Below are 18,907 nucleotides of genomic sequence, written 5' to 3'. Positions count from 1 at the left end.
AACCAGGGCAGCTGGAATGGTTCCTGTAAGGTGTTTTGGAGTACCAGAAGTAGGAAACATCTGACCATTACAAAACTGATGACAAATCAATATTAGGCTGTTGTGCAGACCATGTGTAAATAAAATATTCCTTCCAAACACAGCAAGGTAGAGTTTCACATAGCATCTAAAGCCCTGAGACTAACCCAACCGTATCTCTGAATGGGCAAATAAACACATCTCTTTCAATCTGTGGGTATTGCTAGCAGTCCAACTTTTCATTCATGCAGTAATCACTTTTACACAGAAAGCAAGCAGTGAGAAACATCTTTATTCCAAAAATTAAACATCCGATTTCAGAACATGAAAACCTTTTTTTATTTTACGTTGAGTGGAGTATTTGTCATTCACTACTTCACTGTAAGTGAAGGCAACTGAACTTCATAGTCCCCTTCAGGTTAAGGTCATACTATGTAGAAAATGTCCACCTGCCACTGAAGCGTTTAAAAAGTTACTGAAATGACTTCACATAAACAAGTTCATCTTTTCATATTAGCACATTCTTACCAAAACATTTGGTCAACAAATTCATTTAATTTACCTTTATATAATGGAATCCAGTCTGACACACAGCATTTGACTAGAGTTATCCACCCCATTTAACAGTGCAGTTACAATATATTCAACCTTTGGAGCAAGTTGCAGCTAATACAAGTGTTATAACATATCCCTGCACCCAATTTTACATCAATCTATATACAGTGTATATGCAACTAAGCAACAACATGCATTATTTACAGACTTTATACAACATCCCTGTGCATAAGTGCAAACTGTGACTACAGAAATTTAAAAATTCATTTAAAGGTTACAAATCTGTTTTAATTATGAAAGTTGAACCCCGTGGAAAAGAAGATCTAGAAAAATTCCCCCACATCTGCTCTTTTATCACGACATTTACTTCTAGCCTTTGTCCGAGCCTTGAATGCTGCAGAGTTGTACAAGTGCTACAAAATAAAAGAAAGAATTAATCACAGATGTTCAAAAGGCTTATGTCCCTTAGAGATTTTTTGATTTATGTTGGAGATGTTTTTATGTATAAACAGCTGAAAATATCTTTTTATTAATCTTTGAAGTAAATTGGTAGGCCTTCTGAAATTTATGGTATAATATCTTTGCACCATTCATTTTAATATATATACATATAAAAGAAATTTGGACTGTGTAAGAAAGGCTGAGCTAGAAGCAGTTCTGGAAGCCAGTCAGTCTTGAACATCACACAGACACAACATGGATTAAACCTGCCCCCTGGAGTAAACTTCGTAGCACCATTCCATAAGGTGTTCATATGCATGATGAGTACATTCACAACGAACAGAACAAAGTCATCCTCCCTATAGTGTCTGTTTCACACTGGAGAGTTTGGCTATGAAGACTCAGTTTCTATGGTTTCCTGTAGGTCCCTACCCCAGCCCAAGGTTCACATATATGGAGCATGCATCTGGTACCCATCAGCAACCAAAACAACCTTCAGACCTGCCCTGGGAGAAAAGCAGCAGCAGCCGCGTGCCCAGTAGAAAACCTCAGAGCTCAGACACATACAAGCAAGGTTTGGTTTCATTCAGGACAGTATGGGGCACGGTCAGAACTGAAGTGACAAGTTCAAGATGACAGCTTTTAAAGTGCATGTTTGGAGTACTATTTAATTGAGGAGAAATATATTAGTGTATGAAGTAAAGAAAATACATTAAGGTGCAATAACCTACCCTTTCAAAACGGGATATCTTCATTGTTTTAAGAGTTGCAGCATCTAGCATTACTGGTGGACCAAGCTCAAACACATTCCGAAGAAAGTCATTTGACTAAACAAGAAACACATCAAACAATCAGTTTCTCCTTGGATTATTCAAGTCTCCAAAGATGACTACTGTTAAGTATCAAGTATTCCAGTAAGAAATAGCAGCAGTCTGACACAAATTTTAGTACCTTTTGCAATTACACCAGGGAACACTTCTTCCTTTATGAGAATAAGCCTAAGAACTAAAACTGCCCTAAAGAAGACTGAGACAGCTACCCCCTCCACTGAATTTTTTTGTCCCAGCAAATTAGACATTGTTCTGTTACATCCTCTACACAAAATTAGGCAAAAGGACACAGGTCCATATGGCTTCACAACACACCAATTTTAAAATATCTGGCTGTAAAACTAGTATTTGAAAAAAGCTGCTACAGGGATGGGCTCCCTCAGTCACACAGAAATGCAACTGACACTGAAGATTTTAACCTCATAATTATCATAGCAATTGGGGAGCATATACTCCTAAGCTGAAGTTCCTGCTTCTACTATGTATCTAAACTGATGACTAGTTAACAAACAGTTCCTAGCATAGAGATAAGGGCTTATCTCTTCCCTTCTGTCATCATCTGAATGCTGTCATCATTGCACTGCAAGTTGTGTTCATTACTTTTGACTAAAACTTTGCATTCCTTTTTACAGGCTTGAACAGGAAGCCTGTAAAAAAGGAGGGAGGCATGCAGCTTTCTAGCAGCCAGATGACTATACCACTCTGCTGAAAGAAAGCATAAGGATTCAGGAAAAACCCTGAAGCTAAAAAGATATTCAGCTTGAATCTCTTACTTCTTGGAGAAGTCTTCTAATTGCTAACCCAGCACACCCAGGCTACAACTCAGAGGCAGCTCACCCAGGCAGTTCTAGCTCACTGTTGTTAATTTTGTAAGTGCTGTCTTTTAACACTTGTTTATGCAAAGCCCATTTCATCATTTCACCAAGTCCTACTCATGATTTTGTAATTCAGAGTGAACAACAGTCTGAGCACATATCAAAGAACAGCTTACCTGCAAATGATACTGCATCCCCGACCCCAGAATCTCCTTGAAGGTATCATAGGTTTTTTTTTTAACCCAGCAGTCAATATACATGCGCTCAGGTCCGAACTTAACCATCTCTGTAGGAAAGTCACGCTCCTACCCAAAATTAAATGAAACATCATAAATAATTTTAATTTTGACAGTCTTTTGTATTAGGAATTATATGTATCTCTATGAACTTTATTTTCATTAATAAACTAGGCACACCAAAACCTCCCAAATAACACAACATGCACATACTAAAGATTGTATTTGTTCATAAACTGGTTGTCCTGGTTTTGGCTAAATCTAAAGTTAAATCTCATGTAAGACTTGAAGCTGACATTCATGTCAGAAAGCATTTAAAAAAAGAACACTTTCATCTTTTAAATGACTTTAAGAATTCAACCTATCTCCAGAAAAAACAGTTCTGAGTGCAGGAGTCAACTTTAAGTCAATTTGTAGGTTTCATTTAGTCCCTACCTGTCAAGTGTGGAGAGCTACATTTGTGACAATGGAATGCAGCAAGTGCTAATATGTGACTCAAATTCTTCTACAGGCAGAACCTCAAAGGTGACTTCAAATCACTTCAAAGCCTTCTCCTTAGCTTCTGAGGTGTTCAACTGTTCTAAATGTCAACTAGTATTTCATTGGTCTTACACATACAGCAATGTAAAAAGTAATTATCTGACAAGTAACAAATCTAGTTTGAGAAGTGTGAGATAAAATACAATCCACTAAAGCGACAGAAGTTTGACATTTGTCTTAGAGGCTTTACTCGGAAGTTATGTCACTACCCAAGAATTTTGAGTCCTGCTTTATGTATTGTTCTCAATCCGGATATGGAAAATCAGAAAATTGCAGCACAACAATTGGGACAACAACTCCTCCCCATACACAATCACTTCTTTGGCCCCCAACAGAGGTGTCATTTGGAAATGTACCTTACTATTAAGTTGCTTTTTATTATGCACAGCAGTTCAATAAGATTTTACAATAAACCTTTTCAAAGAATTCAGGACACTGATTTGGATGTTCTACAAAGTTTTCTATGGAAAACATCTGCTCATGATATAAAATAAAAAGGATTTAGTATTTACAATACAATGTTTAGCCTTCTTTAAAGAAAAAAAATACTCTTCAATATGGAAGTCTGAAGTAAAATAAAGTGTGACTTCCTTTGTTCCACATTCCTAAAAAAGCAGTTATATTTCACATAAGTGACCAAAATTTGAAATCTCAATTAAAAGAATTTTTTCCTGTTGCTTCCACTGAAACAGTAATTCTGTTTAATAACAAAGCCATTTTCATTAAATTGCACACTATATAGTTACAAACCAGACATTTGAAGTAAGAAAATCACCTCAACAGCTCGTAGAACATCTCTGAAGACGGATCGCTGCTTTCTTTTGTCTACTTTGGCTCGGTGCTTGTTTCCATCAGTAGCCAGAGCTCTTAGTTTCTCTGTTAGAAGTTCCATGTCTTCATAAAAGAAATCCTAGTCCAAAAGAAAATTTATATTTTTCTTTTCTGGCCTTAAAATGGATCTCTCCAAATTCTAGGCATGTAGACCTCTACAACCTGTTAGTTATTTAAAGAGTCAAAGATGGCACTAACTTCCTGTAACTCCATTTTCAGTGTTTAAGCCAGTAAGAACAAAGTCACAGCATCCAGTTTACCCAAGAAGGACACTACCAAACTCTATTCTGGTAGTCAGAGCCACATGATACAGTACAGCTCCTTCAGTGTGTATATACCTGTCAATCTGTTCTGCTCCGTAATTCCAAGGGACTCAAACTGTCTAACTCATCTGCCGAACGTGGCTGCCACTCCTGTCAACAAGCTGAGGGCAGTTTCACATTATTAGCACAGATTTCATGCTGCTGGAGACAGATCGTGACACACCAATAGACTGAGAGTATGAATATTTAGTCATAAGTCTTGTATGGGGTGGAAAATTACAAAGCAGTTTTAAAAAAATGCTTAACAAAACACTCCAAGTAAACTTGAATGCCTAATTGATTAGCAGGAAATATTTTCTCCCCTTCATTTACTAGTTCAGTGGCAGTTCACCTGAATTAGTAAGAATGTATGTAAACTTATGGAAAAACAACTTTTTGGTGGTTTGGTTTTTTTAATCTGAATGTTTTGTCATGTCAACTGACTAGACTGAGTTTACTGCACACTTTTTGTAAGAGACTGGTCAAAGGCAAAACACAGTAAGCATTTTCAATCTGCACTGATTGTTAAGGATCCAAAGAGAATAATTTGTAATGATTTAAGGGGCGTTTTCTCAATGGAACAGAAGAGGTTCATAGTGAATAGTCTCATTTGTTAACGCATTTTAAGATTTTAGTTACTTGCAGTCAGTTTGACCAAATAAAGGATCAAGTTTCAGTCTATTTTTTTTTTCTTTCAAAGTTGGCTTTCATAGCCAAGAGACTCAAATCCCTATTATTTGCAATTATACACAAGTCTCAACATATTGTTTCAGATGATGCAGTGTTAGTGTGTCCTGTATCCTGACTCAACTGGAGTTATCTATTCACGCTGGACAGCGTTCTGGCAAAGCACAGCAGCCTTGATCGAGCTAAAAGCCATTCAGGCAGCTTTCCCAAACTGCGCCATGGGTAAGTGGAGACTGTTTCCTTCAGTGCTGACAAGAAAACAGTTCAGAAATTAATCAGGCATACTGAAGGATGTAAAGATAAGTTTAGCTGTGCATGAGGTAATACCAAGAAGCTTGCACCTATTCCGATTCAAAAACAAACCCCATGAAATCTCACCAAATGTAGCAATAGCTTTATCTGTGCAAATTTTGTGCAAATCCTTTCAACATCTCTCCCCTTAAATTGACTGACTAGTCCCCAGCTGACTAAAATGGTCACAAATGCTGTGAAACCATCATGCGATACCAGTTATTCTTCTCAGGATACTGAAAAAAGCAATACTAGAAGTCAGCGTGGTTTCTACTGAGGGATAGATTTTTAGCTGAGAGAGCAGAATCGTGCAGGTTGTGAATCATTGGAACTTGTCTGCGTAAGTATCTAATTAGTGTTCCCACTACAGTAAACAATACTGGTTTAGCATGGGATCTCTCAAGGAACTTTAGGCTGGTGTTGGATTTAGATTTTAAAGCCACATTTAAATCTACATTTCTAGTTGGTCTTCAGTACTGTTTGATGTGTTTTGTTATACTGATCCCGTTTTGCAATATGGAAACGAGTGCAAAAATTATAGCTAATTGCTGTGAATCATTGCTATAACCACTTAAGACTAGGGCAGTCTTACTACAGAGAACACAACCCATTGAATTATCTGCCACTTGTTGGGATCTGGGGTGCTATGCAACACAGATTAAATAATTTGTCTTATTCCAGAGCAAGAAAATTTAGCCGCTGACATCTACTTACAGCATCTGTTTCGCGTGCCAGTTCAAACAGAAGGGCTAGTGTTTCTCCAGCAGCTATTCTCATGTTGAGATCATCACAAGACAACAGAGTTGGAAGTTTATGCAAGTGCCTAAAGAGTAAGTCACATTACGATGTAAATTTTGTTGACACTGCTTCATTGCATATAAAAACAGTCATTACAAATTTTGTTTTCCAAGAAAGGCACTCACATTTCAATTTTCTTCTTCACTTCATTCACTGGACAAATGGTCAACAACAGTGTCCATGCTAAGAGAGCACTGATGTGAAGCACAGTATTATGGGTACTCGATACACCATTAGTGTCTCTATCTCGCTGATAAGCCTTTGTGAAGATGTTTTCCAGGCATTCCATAGTCGAGTACAGTTCCTGAACAGGGGGGAAAAAAGATCATGGAAGTGGCTTAAGATTCACACATTTTCATATTGTCAATTTATTAAAAAAAAAGTATTACTTATCCTCACCGTAATATCGTCAGTGACAATGAAACAGCAAATCCCTAAGCAGGTTGCACACTAGACACAAAAGAAAAAAGTGTCAGTATTTGACATTACTGTTGACAAAACCTTCAAAATTTAACCTCTGAAATTCAACATCTGGAGTAACAAACTTGAGATTAAGACCTTCCCAGAGTAGAAGTCTTCAACACTGTTTAATTCAGCTACTTTGTAACAGTCAGCTCTCAGTTCCCATCTACTCTCAGAATGATTTTATGACATATGCTACTCACAAGCCTTCACTTTTCATGCTGTATTCTTTAATATAGCTTATAAAGCCCCTCCAAAAAGCTACATGTAGCACTCCTTTCACCCAATTATTTTAAGTCCCACTAGGATTCACTAGCAGAAATTATGCTGATAAACAGTAATGGACATATATTTATTCACAGCTATGGGAAATATTTTCCCTTCTCTGTCTACTATTACAATTAGATGGCATGAAAACACCGGGCTTCAAGAGCCTTTCTTGGCAGTTTCCAACCTTTTACTGTGAGGTCATACACATCTCTTCCCTATCCCCCATATTCCGCTCAGTCTCCCCATACAAAGCATAAGAAAAAAAATATTTGGAAGTGATGCTTACACTAACCACACAAGACTCAAAATTACACTTAAACAGGACAAGCTTTAATAGCTTTTGTTTTTTGTAGAAACAACTGCTGTTCAACTAATAGTACCTCCTCTTCCAGCTGACAGTATCTATTCTAACACAAAAAATCTTGGCAAGAGCTTTACACTCTCTTCAGTCAATATTTCAAGTATACCGCTGACTTACAGATGAGATGACTGGGTGAAAAAGTTAAAATACTTTTGGTAGTATGAATGTATCAAGTGTAGTTCTAGATCTGCTATATGTAGTTTTATCATATACAAATATATTTGCTTAACTAATATTCCTCTGCTGTTAAAGAAGTTAAAATTAATACAGGAAGGATGCATCAGTCAGTGGAAAAACTTTTCACTTTTTCCTGTAGGACTTCAACATCAGCCCACAGAACTGCAGTAAGGAGACTGCAACATAGTGGGTTAAGACACTTGACAAAGTACTAGATGCAACAGGTCTGTAAGGAAGTCCTTAGGTTGAAGAAGAGAATGATGCTCAACTTTTATGTGGAACTTTTTAACCCAGTGAAAACTGTTATGCATCATTCAGATACATACATCAACATTATGAGTTTACACTAGCATGGTAACCTTTAGTTCTGGATTACACAATAGAGAGCTGATCAAAAACTGCCCTCTGTCCCTGGCTGGCAAAAAAAATTCTATACTTACAGCCTGTCTGGCTTGGATACTGGCTGTTCCATCACAGACAATCTTCTTCAGAACTGGACCAAGGGTCTTAAAAATCTCTTCACTTTCAATTCCCGACCCCATCTGCACACACAGAAGACATGCCAGTCCAGCAGCTGCACACTGTTCGTCGCTCTTACCTGGAGATTAAGATGCTATGATCAGTAATCACCTCGTGCATTGCTTCCTTCCTTTAAAGATAATTAGTCTGAAAACTTGCAAGTGGAAATCCAGAAACCAATAGATGGAAGATAATTTCAGTTGATTAATCTAGGTCAGTTAAAATATAACATCTAAATTCAAAAAATGAATGTTGCTAATGTAACTAAATTAAGCACTCTATAAAGTACTAGAAAAGCCCCACAGTCTTAATTCCTTTTAAACAATAGGCTATTTCATGGGGATTATCGCTTTCTAATAGCAAGCATGTTAATTACCTTTCTTTATGCAGCGTTCAATGCTATCAGTTAGTGTCATTCTCCTTTCCATTATAAATTCATATAGTATTTTAGAAGAAAAAGCACTTTTCAGATTTTCAAGAGCTGCTTGTCTTGTCTTTGCACTGTTAGAAGAGAGAAGGAAGATCTCCTGAAATCATCACATATCAGTTAAAGCTCAGCCTTTGTTCTTATGGTAGTTTACATCTGTCTGCACCCAACGGAAGAGCAACCCACAGCAGTACCATGAAGTATGAAATGCTGTAAATTGCCTCCTTCCTCAAGGACAGAGAAATTTAGGTTGGAGGTAAGAGTTCACAATGGTACACTAAGCTAGAAATAAAGTCACTCTACTTCCAGCTATTAGGAAAGGCAAGGTCAACTTCTCACTTAGCCAAAAACTTGGTGGAGGGAGAAAGGTCTTTTCAGATGCAGAAGAAGAGCAAGTCCTCTCAAGCATGAAATAACTGTAATTCCAGTAAGCATATAGAAGTTTGATGCGTATTTCCCTTATTACATCAGAGGAAGCCAGAAAACAATGTACGAATGCGTTTCTTCAAAGCATACTATACCTCTTGTCCAACGTAAGATCAATAAATCCCTTCAATTTGTATTCTAAGTCTTCTTGAGTGGCTTCTTCATCAACTTCAGGCCCTAATCCAGAGGAAGTAATTTAGTCCTACTGATATACATTTTGTTAGCAGACACAGTAGCATCCAACACTTAACATTTTAAATACTAATAAGAAAACACTTTAACGTAGACAATGATTGTTCGGTATTACAGCAACAGAATGGTGTTAAGCCTGCTACAAACTGCCTCTTAAAATACTTTCATAAAAATTGATCTATTGATACATCTGGGCTGTTTCTATACCTGCTTTACACGTGCTAAGAATGAATGAGGGAGCTAATCAGGTTTTACATAAATTTGCTACCACTGATGCCCATCAGTCCTGTTGGCAACACATTTTCATTGAGTCCATGACATGTACCTCTGGAGTACAGCAGGGTATTCACTGCTGATGCAGCAAGTACTGCCTAAGCAGCCTGTCCTATCTGGCATCACTTCAGATGCCCCTGCAACAGCAACGCAGTTAAAAGTAGCAAGTACTCACAGGGAAGGCTGCCTGCCTTATCCCCCTGTAGCAGGCTTTCAGGTCCCCTCCTCACCACAAAATGACATTAGAGCAGCCCAGGTTGCTGAGATGGCAGTGGAGATAAAGCAGAAATCTAGTTCAAAACAGGCAAATATTGACTCTTCCCATCCCAAACTCTTGGACAGCTCCTACCACCTGAACTATATGTTATGAAAATCAGTATTTTACAATGCACTTGAAATTCTTATTGACTCCAAAAGTTTGCACTGTATAATTCTAATAGAACTAAGCCTAAGTTTCATGAGAGGCTCATGAAACCTGGAGTACATTCTTACCAAAAAACCCAACTGCCACTAGATTAATAATCAGTGTTTAATGGAATGCCATTATTTTGCTACTGCTACTAGTCTTAAACTCTACATCAACTCAGGTTTTACATTTTTGAAAAGACAAATAGATATAAATGAAAAAATATACCATCCTCAGTGAAGCTAGCAGGATCACTGAAGCCACTGCAGTGGCTCATAGTTTCAATTGAAGCATCTTCATCACTAAAAGGCTGCACGTTTCTGGGCTGACCACCTTAAGGAAAGAGGAATACAATAGTTTGGTCATTTTTCATATGGAAAAGGAAGATCTGAACACCAAAAGTAGAATTCAACCCTCCTGACAGATTCATTCTCCCTGACCCAGAAAGCCCATTTCCTTCCTCTGCTCATTCCTTTACTCCCACCTGTTCTGAAGACTTAGTTGGCTCTATTCTGGAAGATCCTTTGTGAATGGTGGGGAAGAGACCACCTAGTTTTCAAAGTACTGGTAGAATTCCTAACTCTAGATTTAGGATCCTTCCATAATCAACTTCAAGTTAATGCCACTTCCTGTGACTGTGCTTTAAAAACAGCTCTATATTAATTTAAGTGTTAGGACAAGCTACCTAAAAAAATTGCCATACAAGCTTTATTTTTCAGTTTTGAGGGACTTCAAGCCAGGATAAGTTATACATTTAAGCAAACATACAGTACCCAGTTCAATGCAGGATTTACAGGATTAAGTGTAGTATGTGCAGCATCAGCAATGTCCAACCCTATTTTAACACTGAACTACAAATACAAGCCAGAACATCAAATGCTTCAACAGGGAAAAAAAGTTTTCCCTCTCAGCGTCTAGAAGGCCTCGGTTCAGTAACTTCAGTCTTTTTGAAGAAAGCAGTATTATTTTCACCAGTGCTCTACAATTTTCATGCCTGTATCTTAATGTTACAGCATTAAGAGTTGGAGGAGTTTGACCCGATAATACTGTAATTTCTATCACTGTCCTATCCGAGCCCTTAATTTGCATCTACTGAAGTTGATTAACAGAAGAATACTTTCACTGTTATTTCTCCAACAACTCCCAAATGTCATTTACAGAACTCAGAATTCTGCTCTTCCACCTACTTTCTGGGGTACAACTGATTCTAGATTTAAGGTAGCAGAGCGCTTGTCAGGTAGGGTTCCTGACTACCAAGGCCCCCAAAAAGCATTTTTATCTATACAGAATCAACCTTGAGTTGATCACTATCCAAGTGCTTCCCAATAAAGTGAAAAATCACACTTCAGAGGTTTCAGAGCTTTTAGTCACAAACCATCTACTTGTATCACTGACCACAATCCTTGATGCTTCATAGAGTTACAAAGGACAAACATTAGCCAACGCACAGACCAAGAAACTTGGAATTTCAGAGCTCTGGCACGGCCACCTTCTTGCTTCTAATGATGTCAAGAAGGGCAGTTCATTGGGAGAAGTGGCAAGAATGACTGCCAGCCCCTCACAAACTAAAATAAAAGCGGCTGCAGAAAGCCCCAGTGAATTGGTGACTTCCTGAACATTTGATACTAAAGAGACAGACTCTACTCACAGCTACAGTAGCCTAAAGTGAAATTTCTGACCACCCCACAAAATCTCCATTCTACCAGGCCTGAGCACCTCAGCCAGACGCATTCTGGATCTGCATGAAGATTGTTCCTTTTCTAATATCCTCTTTCACGCTAAGAGGACTTTTTAAAGATACCACAGCCTTTCGGGGCACAGGGCGCTGACAGACCGCCACACCACCCACCGACACCGGACTGACAGCAGCAGCTGCCGCACCCCCCGCCCCGGCAGGGCCCACGCTGCCGGCGGTGCAGGAGCGGGGGCACCGGAGGCTGTGCGTGCCGCGGCCGCGCCCCAGCGCCTTTAGCACCCCTGCCCGCGGCCCCCTGCGCTGCCCTGGGGGCAGCCGGGCGGCCCCCGCGGCCGCGGGGCCCCAGGCGGGGCCGGCGCCGGCCGCTGCCCTCGGGGCGCTACTCGCCGCCGGCGGCGCCAGGCGCGGCCGCCACCCGCCGTCTCCCCGGGGCCGCCCGCGCCGCCGGGCGCATGCGCGCAAGCGGCGTGAGGTGGCGGTTTCGGGGCCGGCTGCTGTCAGCCCGGCGGCGCCGCCCGGCCCGGGCCCGTGCCCGTGCCCCTGCCCGGCTCCGCCCGCCCAGCGGGGAGCTCCGCGGCCGCGCCCGTCCGTCCCGCCGCTCCCCCACCAGCCCCGCGGGGAGCCGGGGCGCAGCCGGCCAGGGCGGCTTGGCCGGCCGCGGCCTCTCTCGCCATCGACGGCCGCCCCCGCGGCAGCTGGGGCGGCCACGGGAAACGGCCGGGTGAGGTCCGCGCCCCGCGAGGCCGCCCACTCCCAGCCCCTGCCCGCCGGCGCGGCCGCGCTCACCGGCTCCGCGCTGGTGGTTGCTCCCCCGCTTCTTAGGCTTGGGCATGGTCGCAGCGGCGCTCGGCTCGGCTCCCGCGGCCCCTCTCCGGGTCTCGGTCTCTCTGCTCCCCCCCGCCCGGGAATCAGCGACAATCAGCCGATAGAGGAGCAGGATCGCTTTTTACTCCAACGCCTCTGCGAGGCTGACTTCCCGGGCCGGGGCAGCGGAGGTGATTGGCGAAAGCAGGCGGAGGACGAACCGGCGGTGAAGGCAGAAATCCCCGTGGAGGCCCGTGAGCGGAGTCGATGCATCTTTCTCCTCTCAGACACCTGGGGCTAAAGGCGCGGAGAGGGCGCCGGCGCCGCTTTTATAGCCCGCCGGGCTGCGGGGGCGGGGCCACGAGACGCGCCGTTGCTGCGACCAATGGCCGGGCGTGGCGGCGGTGAGCGGGTGACTCAGTCGTGTGTGCCCGTGACGCGGCTGCGCTGCTGCCCAGTGGTGGGGCTGAGACGTCATCGGCGCTTCGCGCGCCACGCCGCGATGCACGCTGGGAGCGGCGGGCTTGGCCGCCAGCCCGGGGCGCGGGGGCGAGGCGGCTCGGCCTGACCCGGCCCGGCCCGGCCCGACCCGGCCCGGCCCGCGGCCTCGAGCCGGCAGCGGCCGCCGGAGCCCGCACCGCGCGGTGCCGAGAGGGGGGCGGCGGGCTGGCCGTGTCCCTGCCGGGCGCTCCTCACCGGCCGGGCCTCCTCAGGGCGCCGGAGAACACCGCGCTGGCGGCGGGGCGCGGCGGAGCCGGCGGTCCGCGCAGAGGTGCGCCGTGCCCGCCGCCGCTCCCGCGGGTGGAAGCGGGGCTGCCCGTGCCGCGCAGGGGGCGTCTGAGGCCGGGGAGAAAGGGCGGGCGGGCGGGCGGGCCAGACAAAGGGCGTCGCGGCGGTGCCCGTGCGGATTTGCGCGGGCCGGGCGCTTCCACGGGCCCTGTGCCGCGTTCGCCGCTGGCGGCGGGAGGCGTTTCGTCATACGAAGGATTGTCGGTGTGCGGGGACGGCCTCGGCGCTGGTTGCAGGGAACTGCTCATGGGAAGGGCCAGAAGGGTTTGGCCGTGCCTCTCGTTCAAAAACGGATGTACAAGATCCATGGCTTACTTCACAACAGATTTTCTTACACGAACAAAACCGGGTTTTGTTGTCACAATTTTTCTCATATCTTCCAATTTAGAGACTTGTACTTTAAGTCCATATGGCTTTATTTTTAATCCAAAATTGATTTTTTCCGGTTTTCTGCTGAACCTCAAAGAGAAATAGGATAGCATTCCTATCCACTAAAAAGAGATTGGTTTATAATATTTCTGAAATGGGAATGTGTGAATTCTCACTGATGGCTGTAACAGTACTGCAGTATTTGAGGGTGGAAAGACCATTTTGCGGAACATGCTGAAAAGTTATGTAAGACGTAATAGTGATTACACTGTTTGAATTCCTTTGCATACAAAATATGTTTACACTGACTTCCAGAAAGGTAAACTTCTTATCAATACTGCATAAATGCTACGTAAAAGGAAAAAGGGCTTAGTGGCCCGTTTGTGCGTGGTGAGTAAGGAAATGCTAGTAGTGTCTATTTCTAGAAAGTGGTCGCTGTCTGTGCAATACCTGTGGGCGCTGGCAGAGCCTGATGTTTTGCACTGCTGTGCAGTGTGAGCTTCCTGATGAACAATTCCTTGGGCATGGGAGAGCGAAATTTCTGAAAAGGTCTAGCCATCTCTTTTAGCATCCTATTTAAGAATAGCAGAAAAGAGACAAAAGTCAGTACATGCTGCACGTGTACAGGGCAACACATGAGTGTCTCAAGAGGCACCAGTTTCTCCCCTTCGGGATGAAATGCTGGAGCAAAGGACAGCCTTCTAGGTAAGTAGGTGGAGGAGTTGCAATTAAATGCCAAAGGCATAACTGCACCCTTGGGTACACAAGGCTTAACAGTAGAACAAGAGAGCAGTGCTGGATAAGCTACAACACCTAATAGCAGCCAAGCAAGCTTGTATGGTGGGAGTGTTTGAGATGCAAAATGCCAATACTATTTTAGGGAGGTCAGCCACGTCCTAACAATTTCCTGTGCGCTGGCCCTCTTAATACATATATTAATCTCGGAGGTGCAGGCTGACAGGCTTAGACTTAACTGAAATTGTTGCCTTTGTACTGATAGCCCCCTCTTGCAACAGTGCTGTCTGAGGCTGCTGGCGAGAATTACGTTTATTGCTGAACCTGCAGGTGTGACAGTCTGAACAAGGTGCAGAACTGTGCAGTACGTGTGGTAGTCAGGTGTCCTGTAGCAGGCAGGTGCGACAGCAGTAGTACCTCATGGTGGAAATGGAAGAATGAAGAGAGGTGGTGTAGCCCTTGTATGTTTGGAGATGGTCTCATGAGGACAGGTAGAGGTAAAGCCTTGGAGAGGAAGAGGATAGAATGTTGCAGCTGAGGTGGGAGAAGCAACTGCTAAGGCACAAAAAGGTGTTTCCAGACTCTGACAACCAAAATAAATTACAGAAGGTGACACAAAGGACTCGTGACTACTTTGAATATGCTTCTGAAATACGCAGTCTCCAGGTTACTGTGACTCCCCAGTTATCTGACCAACAGTTCGGTGAGATCACACAAGAGGAGTTGCATATCACAGCTCAGTTTTGCCATCTGTCTGTGACAGAACAGACTCTTTGTCTCGACTGCTGACTCCTTGCCCACTATCCTGATTTATCCTGTTGGCAGGAATGCATGGCGCCAGTAGGCTGGCTCAAGACAACTTTCTAACAAAAATCTTTGGCTAAAAGGAGACTCACGTGGTGTCAGCAATCTGTATACCTATTGTCTGGCTTGTGTTGGAGCTACTGGTGTTGGGGGTGTCACAGTCCCACTGGCACCAATGATACCAGTGGTAGGTGAGAGGTGGCATCCTTTGGAGAAAGGCAATTTATGAAGCGGCAAGGCAAGCTGTGAGCGGAGGGTGACAGCAAGGTATGGCAGGTATGGCAGCGGCTTCACTACTAAGCAGGAGCAATCCCACAGTGCCCAAACAAGAAGAGGAAAGGAGATCTCGTGGTGGTTACGAGTTTCAGCAAAGAGTACAGATCGCCAGTGGCAATCAAAGTGACAGCAGTGACAAGGAGGTCTGAGGTCAAGCCACAAAGCCAACTCAGCAAGTCAGGGTCAGAATTGGGTTCAGTAACAATAACCAGGGCCAGTCAGCTACTAGTCCGGTCATCATCAGACAGGATCAGACGGGAAGGATCCAAGACCAGCCCAGGTGGGTCAGGGTCTGGACCAGCGGGTACGTGGCCAGGCACAAGTGTATCTGTAATGTAGCTCAGGTAAGGACCAAGGGAGAGTGATTCAGCATAAGCATAGCCCCTGAGCGAAAGTAGGTGGCTCTTGCTTCTTACATCTCCTTCTCATGCAGCAGTCTGATTCAAGGCCACTCGACTGCACCACAGCAGAGCTGCCTTCAAGCACAGGCAGCTTAATTCTGACAAAGGCCCCAAGAAAAGGTCTAATGAAGAACTTCAGCCCAGCTGAGGGACACACATATGTGACTGACTCAGTGTATGTGGCTTAGTATTTGTATGCCAGAGTTTATTTAGAGACATGTAAACTATCATTTATGAACGGTTGGAGGCGTGGCCAGACATCCTCTGTTTACACCACTAAATGCTGTAAAGTCAGAAATGAGGGAATCATGTGGATCCTTGATTCATAGGGGTGTGTTTTCTTCCTCTTTGGACACAATGCTTCTGCAATCTTTGCGGATAAAATCCTTTGGATTTTCTTTTTTCTTTCTGCTGTTCCTTAGGATACAGCTCTTTTCAGACACAGAAGAGAATCACAGGCTCATGCTGGTTGCGTTGTATTGCATGATCAACTTCCTCACAATCATAAAAGATCTCAGAACCAAGAAAAGAGTCCAAAGCTGGAAAATGTACCATGCGAAGGCAGTCCCTGGACGAATACTTCAAAATGCCCATGTTTCTAGTGACCTATCAGGACTGACAGGCCTTCAGAGGTGAACCTCTTAGCAGTGCCACAGTCCTCACTCTGGAACACTAAATGCTGCAAATGTCAGCATCGATGTGTAGCCTCACTGCCCAAAATAGATCTGCCCATAACAAATTACAGCCACAGCCCCACTCTGTTCTAGCTGCAGTTGCTACAGTGGTATGCTTGGTTGGGACTTACTCGACTCTGTAGGCAAAAGCAACTCATTAATTTCCTTCGCATACGTAGGGCGCCTGGTCTTGTATCTGGGGAGAAAGACTAAGACTTGGAAGGGAAAGCTCATGTCAGGTCTTCGCTGGGAAGGTGCTCAGATGGATGCATGTACTTCCAGGCATGCACGCAATATGTACGTGATCAGTTCTTACAGAGTCGTTAGTGACATTTCTGAGACAGCAATTGCAAGTGACATGAATTTTTGATGGACAACAGTAAAATACAAACTTCAAATAAAAATACAGAGAGGAAAAGCCAAGAGCTGCAGCTTTTTTCCCTTTGAATGCTGGAACACATTGGAGGGCTAAACAGTTCCCGCTATAATATTTCAGGGGTATGACATTTCAGCAAATGTTGTACAACATCCAGGTTGGAGGTCCTTTCAGTTACATCATTTACCTTCCATCTTCTTATTTATATTTTGGAAGCTTGACCAGTTGTGGTCCAAGTACATCGAAGAACCTCAAGTGCAGAATAAAGTTAAATGTGGTAGGAGGCTCACTATTGGAGTCACTATTATTAGAGACTGAAGGAGTTTTTGTTGTAGCTGAAGGAGTAACTTCGGACACTGAGGGAAGCTCCTGATGTCTACAGCTGACTGAAGTCCAGTGCTGTAAGGTGATGCAAAAGCAGCCCATACTCTTCCCTAATTTCAGCAGTCCTGTGTGTATGGACATGCAGAGCACATTTTGAAGGGAAAAGAGAGAAATCAGGAAAGAAATTCAATTATTTATGGTGAGTGGATAGATTTAGCAAGCCTGCCTGCTGAGACAAGAGGCATGACAGTGCGAATCAGCTAAGTGGTTAATGGTCACAGATAGCATCCTCTCACAGCCCTGGTGGTGTTTGTATTATAGATACAGTGCTAGGGGCGTATATTGCACTCTGCACATAAAAAGAAAGATGGCTCACGTTCTTTCAAATTTGCTTTCCTCTTTAACAATTTCTGCAGTACAATATGCAGGACTTTATCAAACTGTATATTTTATGCAGCTGAGCACATCCTCAGTCACACACTACCCTGACTTTCCACAGCAGGAGGGTTCAACTGCATTCATACTCCAGATATTTTGGTTGATTTTATCCATATTTTACTGATACTTACCTCCTTTTCTTGAGGCAGATCCTTTGCTCCATATTTATGTCTTATTCATGCCAAACTTTCTTGGACCTCAATAAGAATTTTTCCTGGTAAGTCATGAAGAAACAATGCATACTTAAGCTCTCTGGTACATATGCCATTATTAATTTCATGTCTGAATTTGGCCACCTGGACTTCAACTGTCACTGTCAATAGCAACTGACCACAAACATTATCCCTGACAATAACAGCATTACAGAGAAACTGTGCCCCCACGGACAAAGAAAGATAAGACTCTGTCAAATGTGAAGACCTTGCGGACATTTTGCAATAGCTAATAAGATTTTGCTAGAATAAGAATGAACAAATTTTTTAACAAAAAATGTATGGGACTCTAGATTTGTCTCTATGGTTTCTTGTGGGGCTTTAGTGAACAAACAACTTTGAGTAATGAACATCAGTGCTGTTGTAAAACTGTGTTGTAAAAGCAAGTATTTCATCCCTCGTAAGGCCTTGTCAGGTCTTGTGTCTTGCTTCATTTGGTTCTCTGCCTGTTTTGCAAAATTTTGGGTTTCCTAACATCAACCACTAAGTTGATGTTAAGTATTGCCGAGGAGAATCTGCTATGCTGAAATGAAGTATTTAGAAAGAAATTTGTTTTTTTAAAATTCCAGGTTCAAATTTAAATCTAAAATTCTTAATGACTTCCATCCCCCCAAATTAATTTCAAAATATCAGGGTTGGATAGAATTAGAGAACTGTGACACAGCCTTTCCCCTACCACATGATACAATATTCAGGAGTATGGATCTTGTTCCCCTTAGCAAACATGTTTCTATTGCATTGCAACACTGTTGACCCAACTGGTTAGCCAATATTCAGTGGCATTTGTAGGGGAATCAGATATTTCTCTGTTTCTGCCCCATTATTTTCGGGCAGTGTGTATAGAGGCTCATTCCACTGAAAATTAGAAAGGATTAAATAGCAGGAAACAATATTCCAGATCTCATTTCTGTCAATGCTTTAGCCAAAACCCTGCCATGCTCACACTCCCGTGTCCTTTTCTAGCTGTTTGCCAGGCACTTGGCTGTGCTCTGCCACCTCATTGGGCAATACACAGCTGCAGTTGATCATCTGTGTTTATATTTGCTGGGACACTTTTAACTGCGTGTCCCAAGCACTTCAGACTTGCACGTGGAGCTGGCCCGTGGGCAATGATTTTCCATTACTGCAACAGTCATGAAGTGAAAGGACTCT

The 18,907-nt window shown here is 43.3% G+C and overlaps 1 protein-coding gene across 1 annotated transcript; it reads right to left on the bottom strand.

Moving 5' to 3' along the window:
* Window positions 1-294: 294 nt before the first annotated feature.
* IFRD1 (interferon related developmental regulator 1) lies at window positions 295-12,678 on the bottom strand. The gene is made up of 12 exons (XM_074827526.1): window positions 12,340-12,678; window positions 10,086-10,190; window positions 9,082-9,163; window positions 8,510-8,634; window positions 8,055-8,212; window positions 6,744-6,794; window positions 6,470-6,648; window positions 6,261-6,369; window positions 4,211-4,345; window positions 2,836-2,964; window positions 1,746-1,841; window positions 295-986 (listed from the first exon to the last, which is right to left on the bottom strand). Exons 1-12 carry the CDS (start codon window positions 12,383-12,385, stop codon window positions 897-899), a joined length of 1,305 nt encoding a protein of 434 aa, XP_074683627.1. The 5' UTR covers window positions 12,386-12,678; the 3' UTR covers window positions 295-896.
* Window positions 12,679-18,907: the final 6,229 nt, after the last annotated feature.

This window comes from Strix aluco, chromosome 5, assembly GCF_031877795.1.
Source record: "Strix aluco isolate bStrAlu1 chromosome 5, bStrAlu1.hap1, whole genome shotgun sequence".
Taxonomy (NCBI): Eukaryota; Metazoa; Chordata; class Aves; order Strigiformes; family Strigidae; genus Strix; species Strix aluco.
The sequence above is the reverse complement of the archived record's forward strand: the minus strand, read 5'-3'. Positions and strand labels throughout refer to the sequence as shown.

Excerpts from the sequence above, each read along its gene's own strand:
- IFRD1 (XM_074827526.1), bottom strand. The coding sequence starts at position 12,385 with ATGCCCAAGCCTAAGAAGCGGGGGAGCAACCACCAGCGCGGAGCCG. Across the intron at positions 10,191-12,339 it reads CAACCACCAGCGCGGAGCCG|GTGGTCAGCCCAGAAACGTG; the intron begins GTGAGCGCGGCC and ends TCTTTCCTTAAG. Across the intron at positions 8,213-8,509 it reads TGAACGCTGCATAAAGAAAG|GTAAGAGCGACGAACAGTGT; the intron begins GTAATTAACATG and ends CTTAATCTCCAG.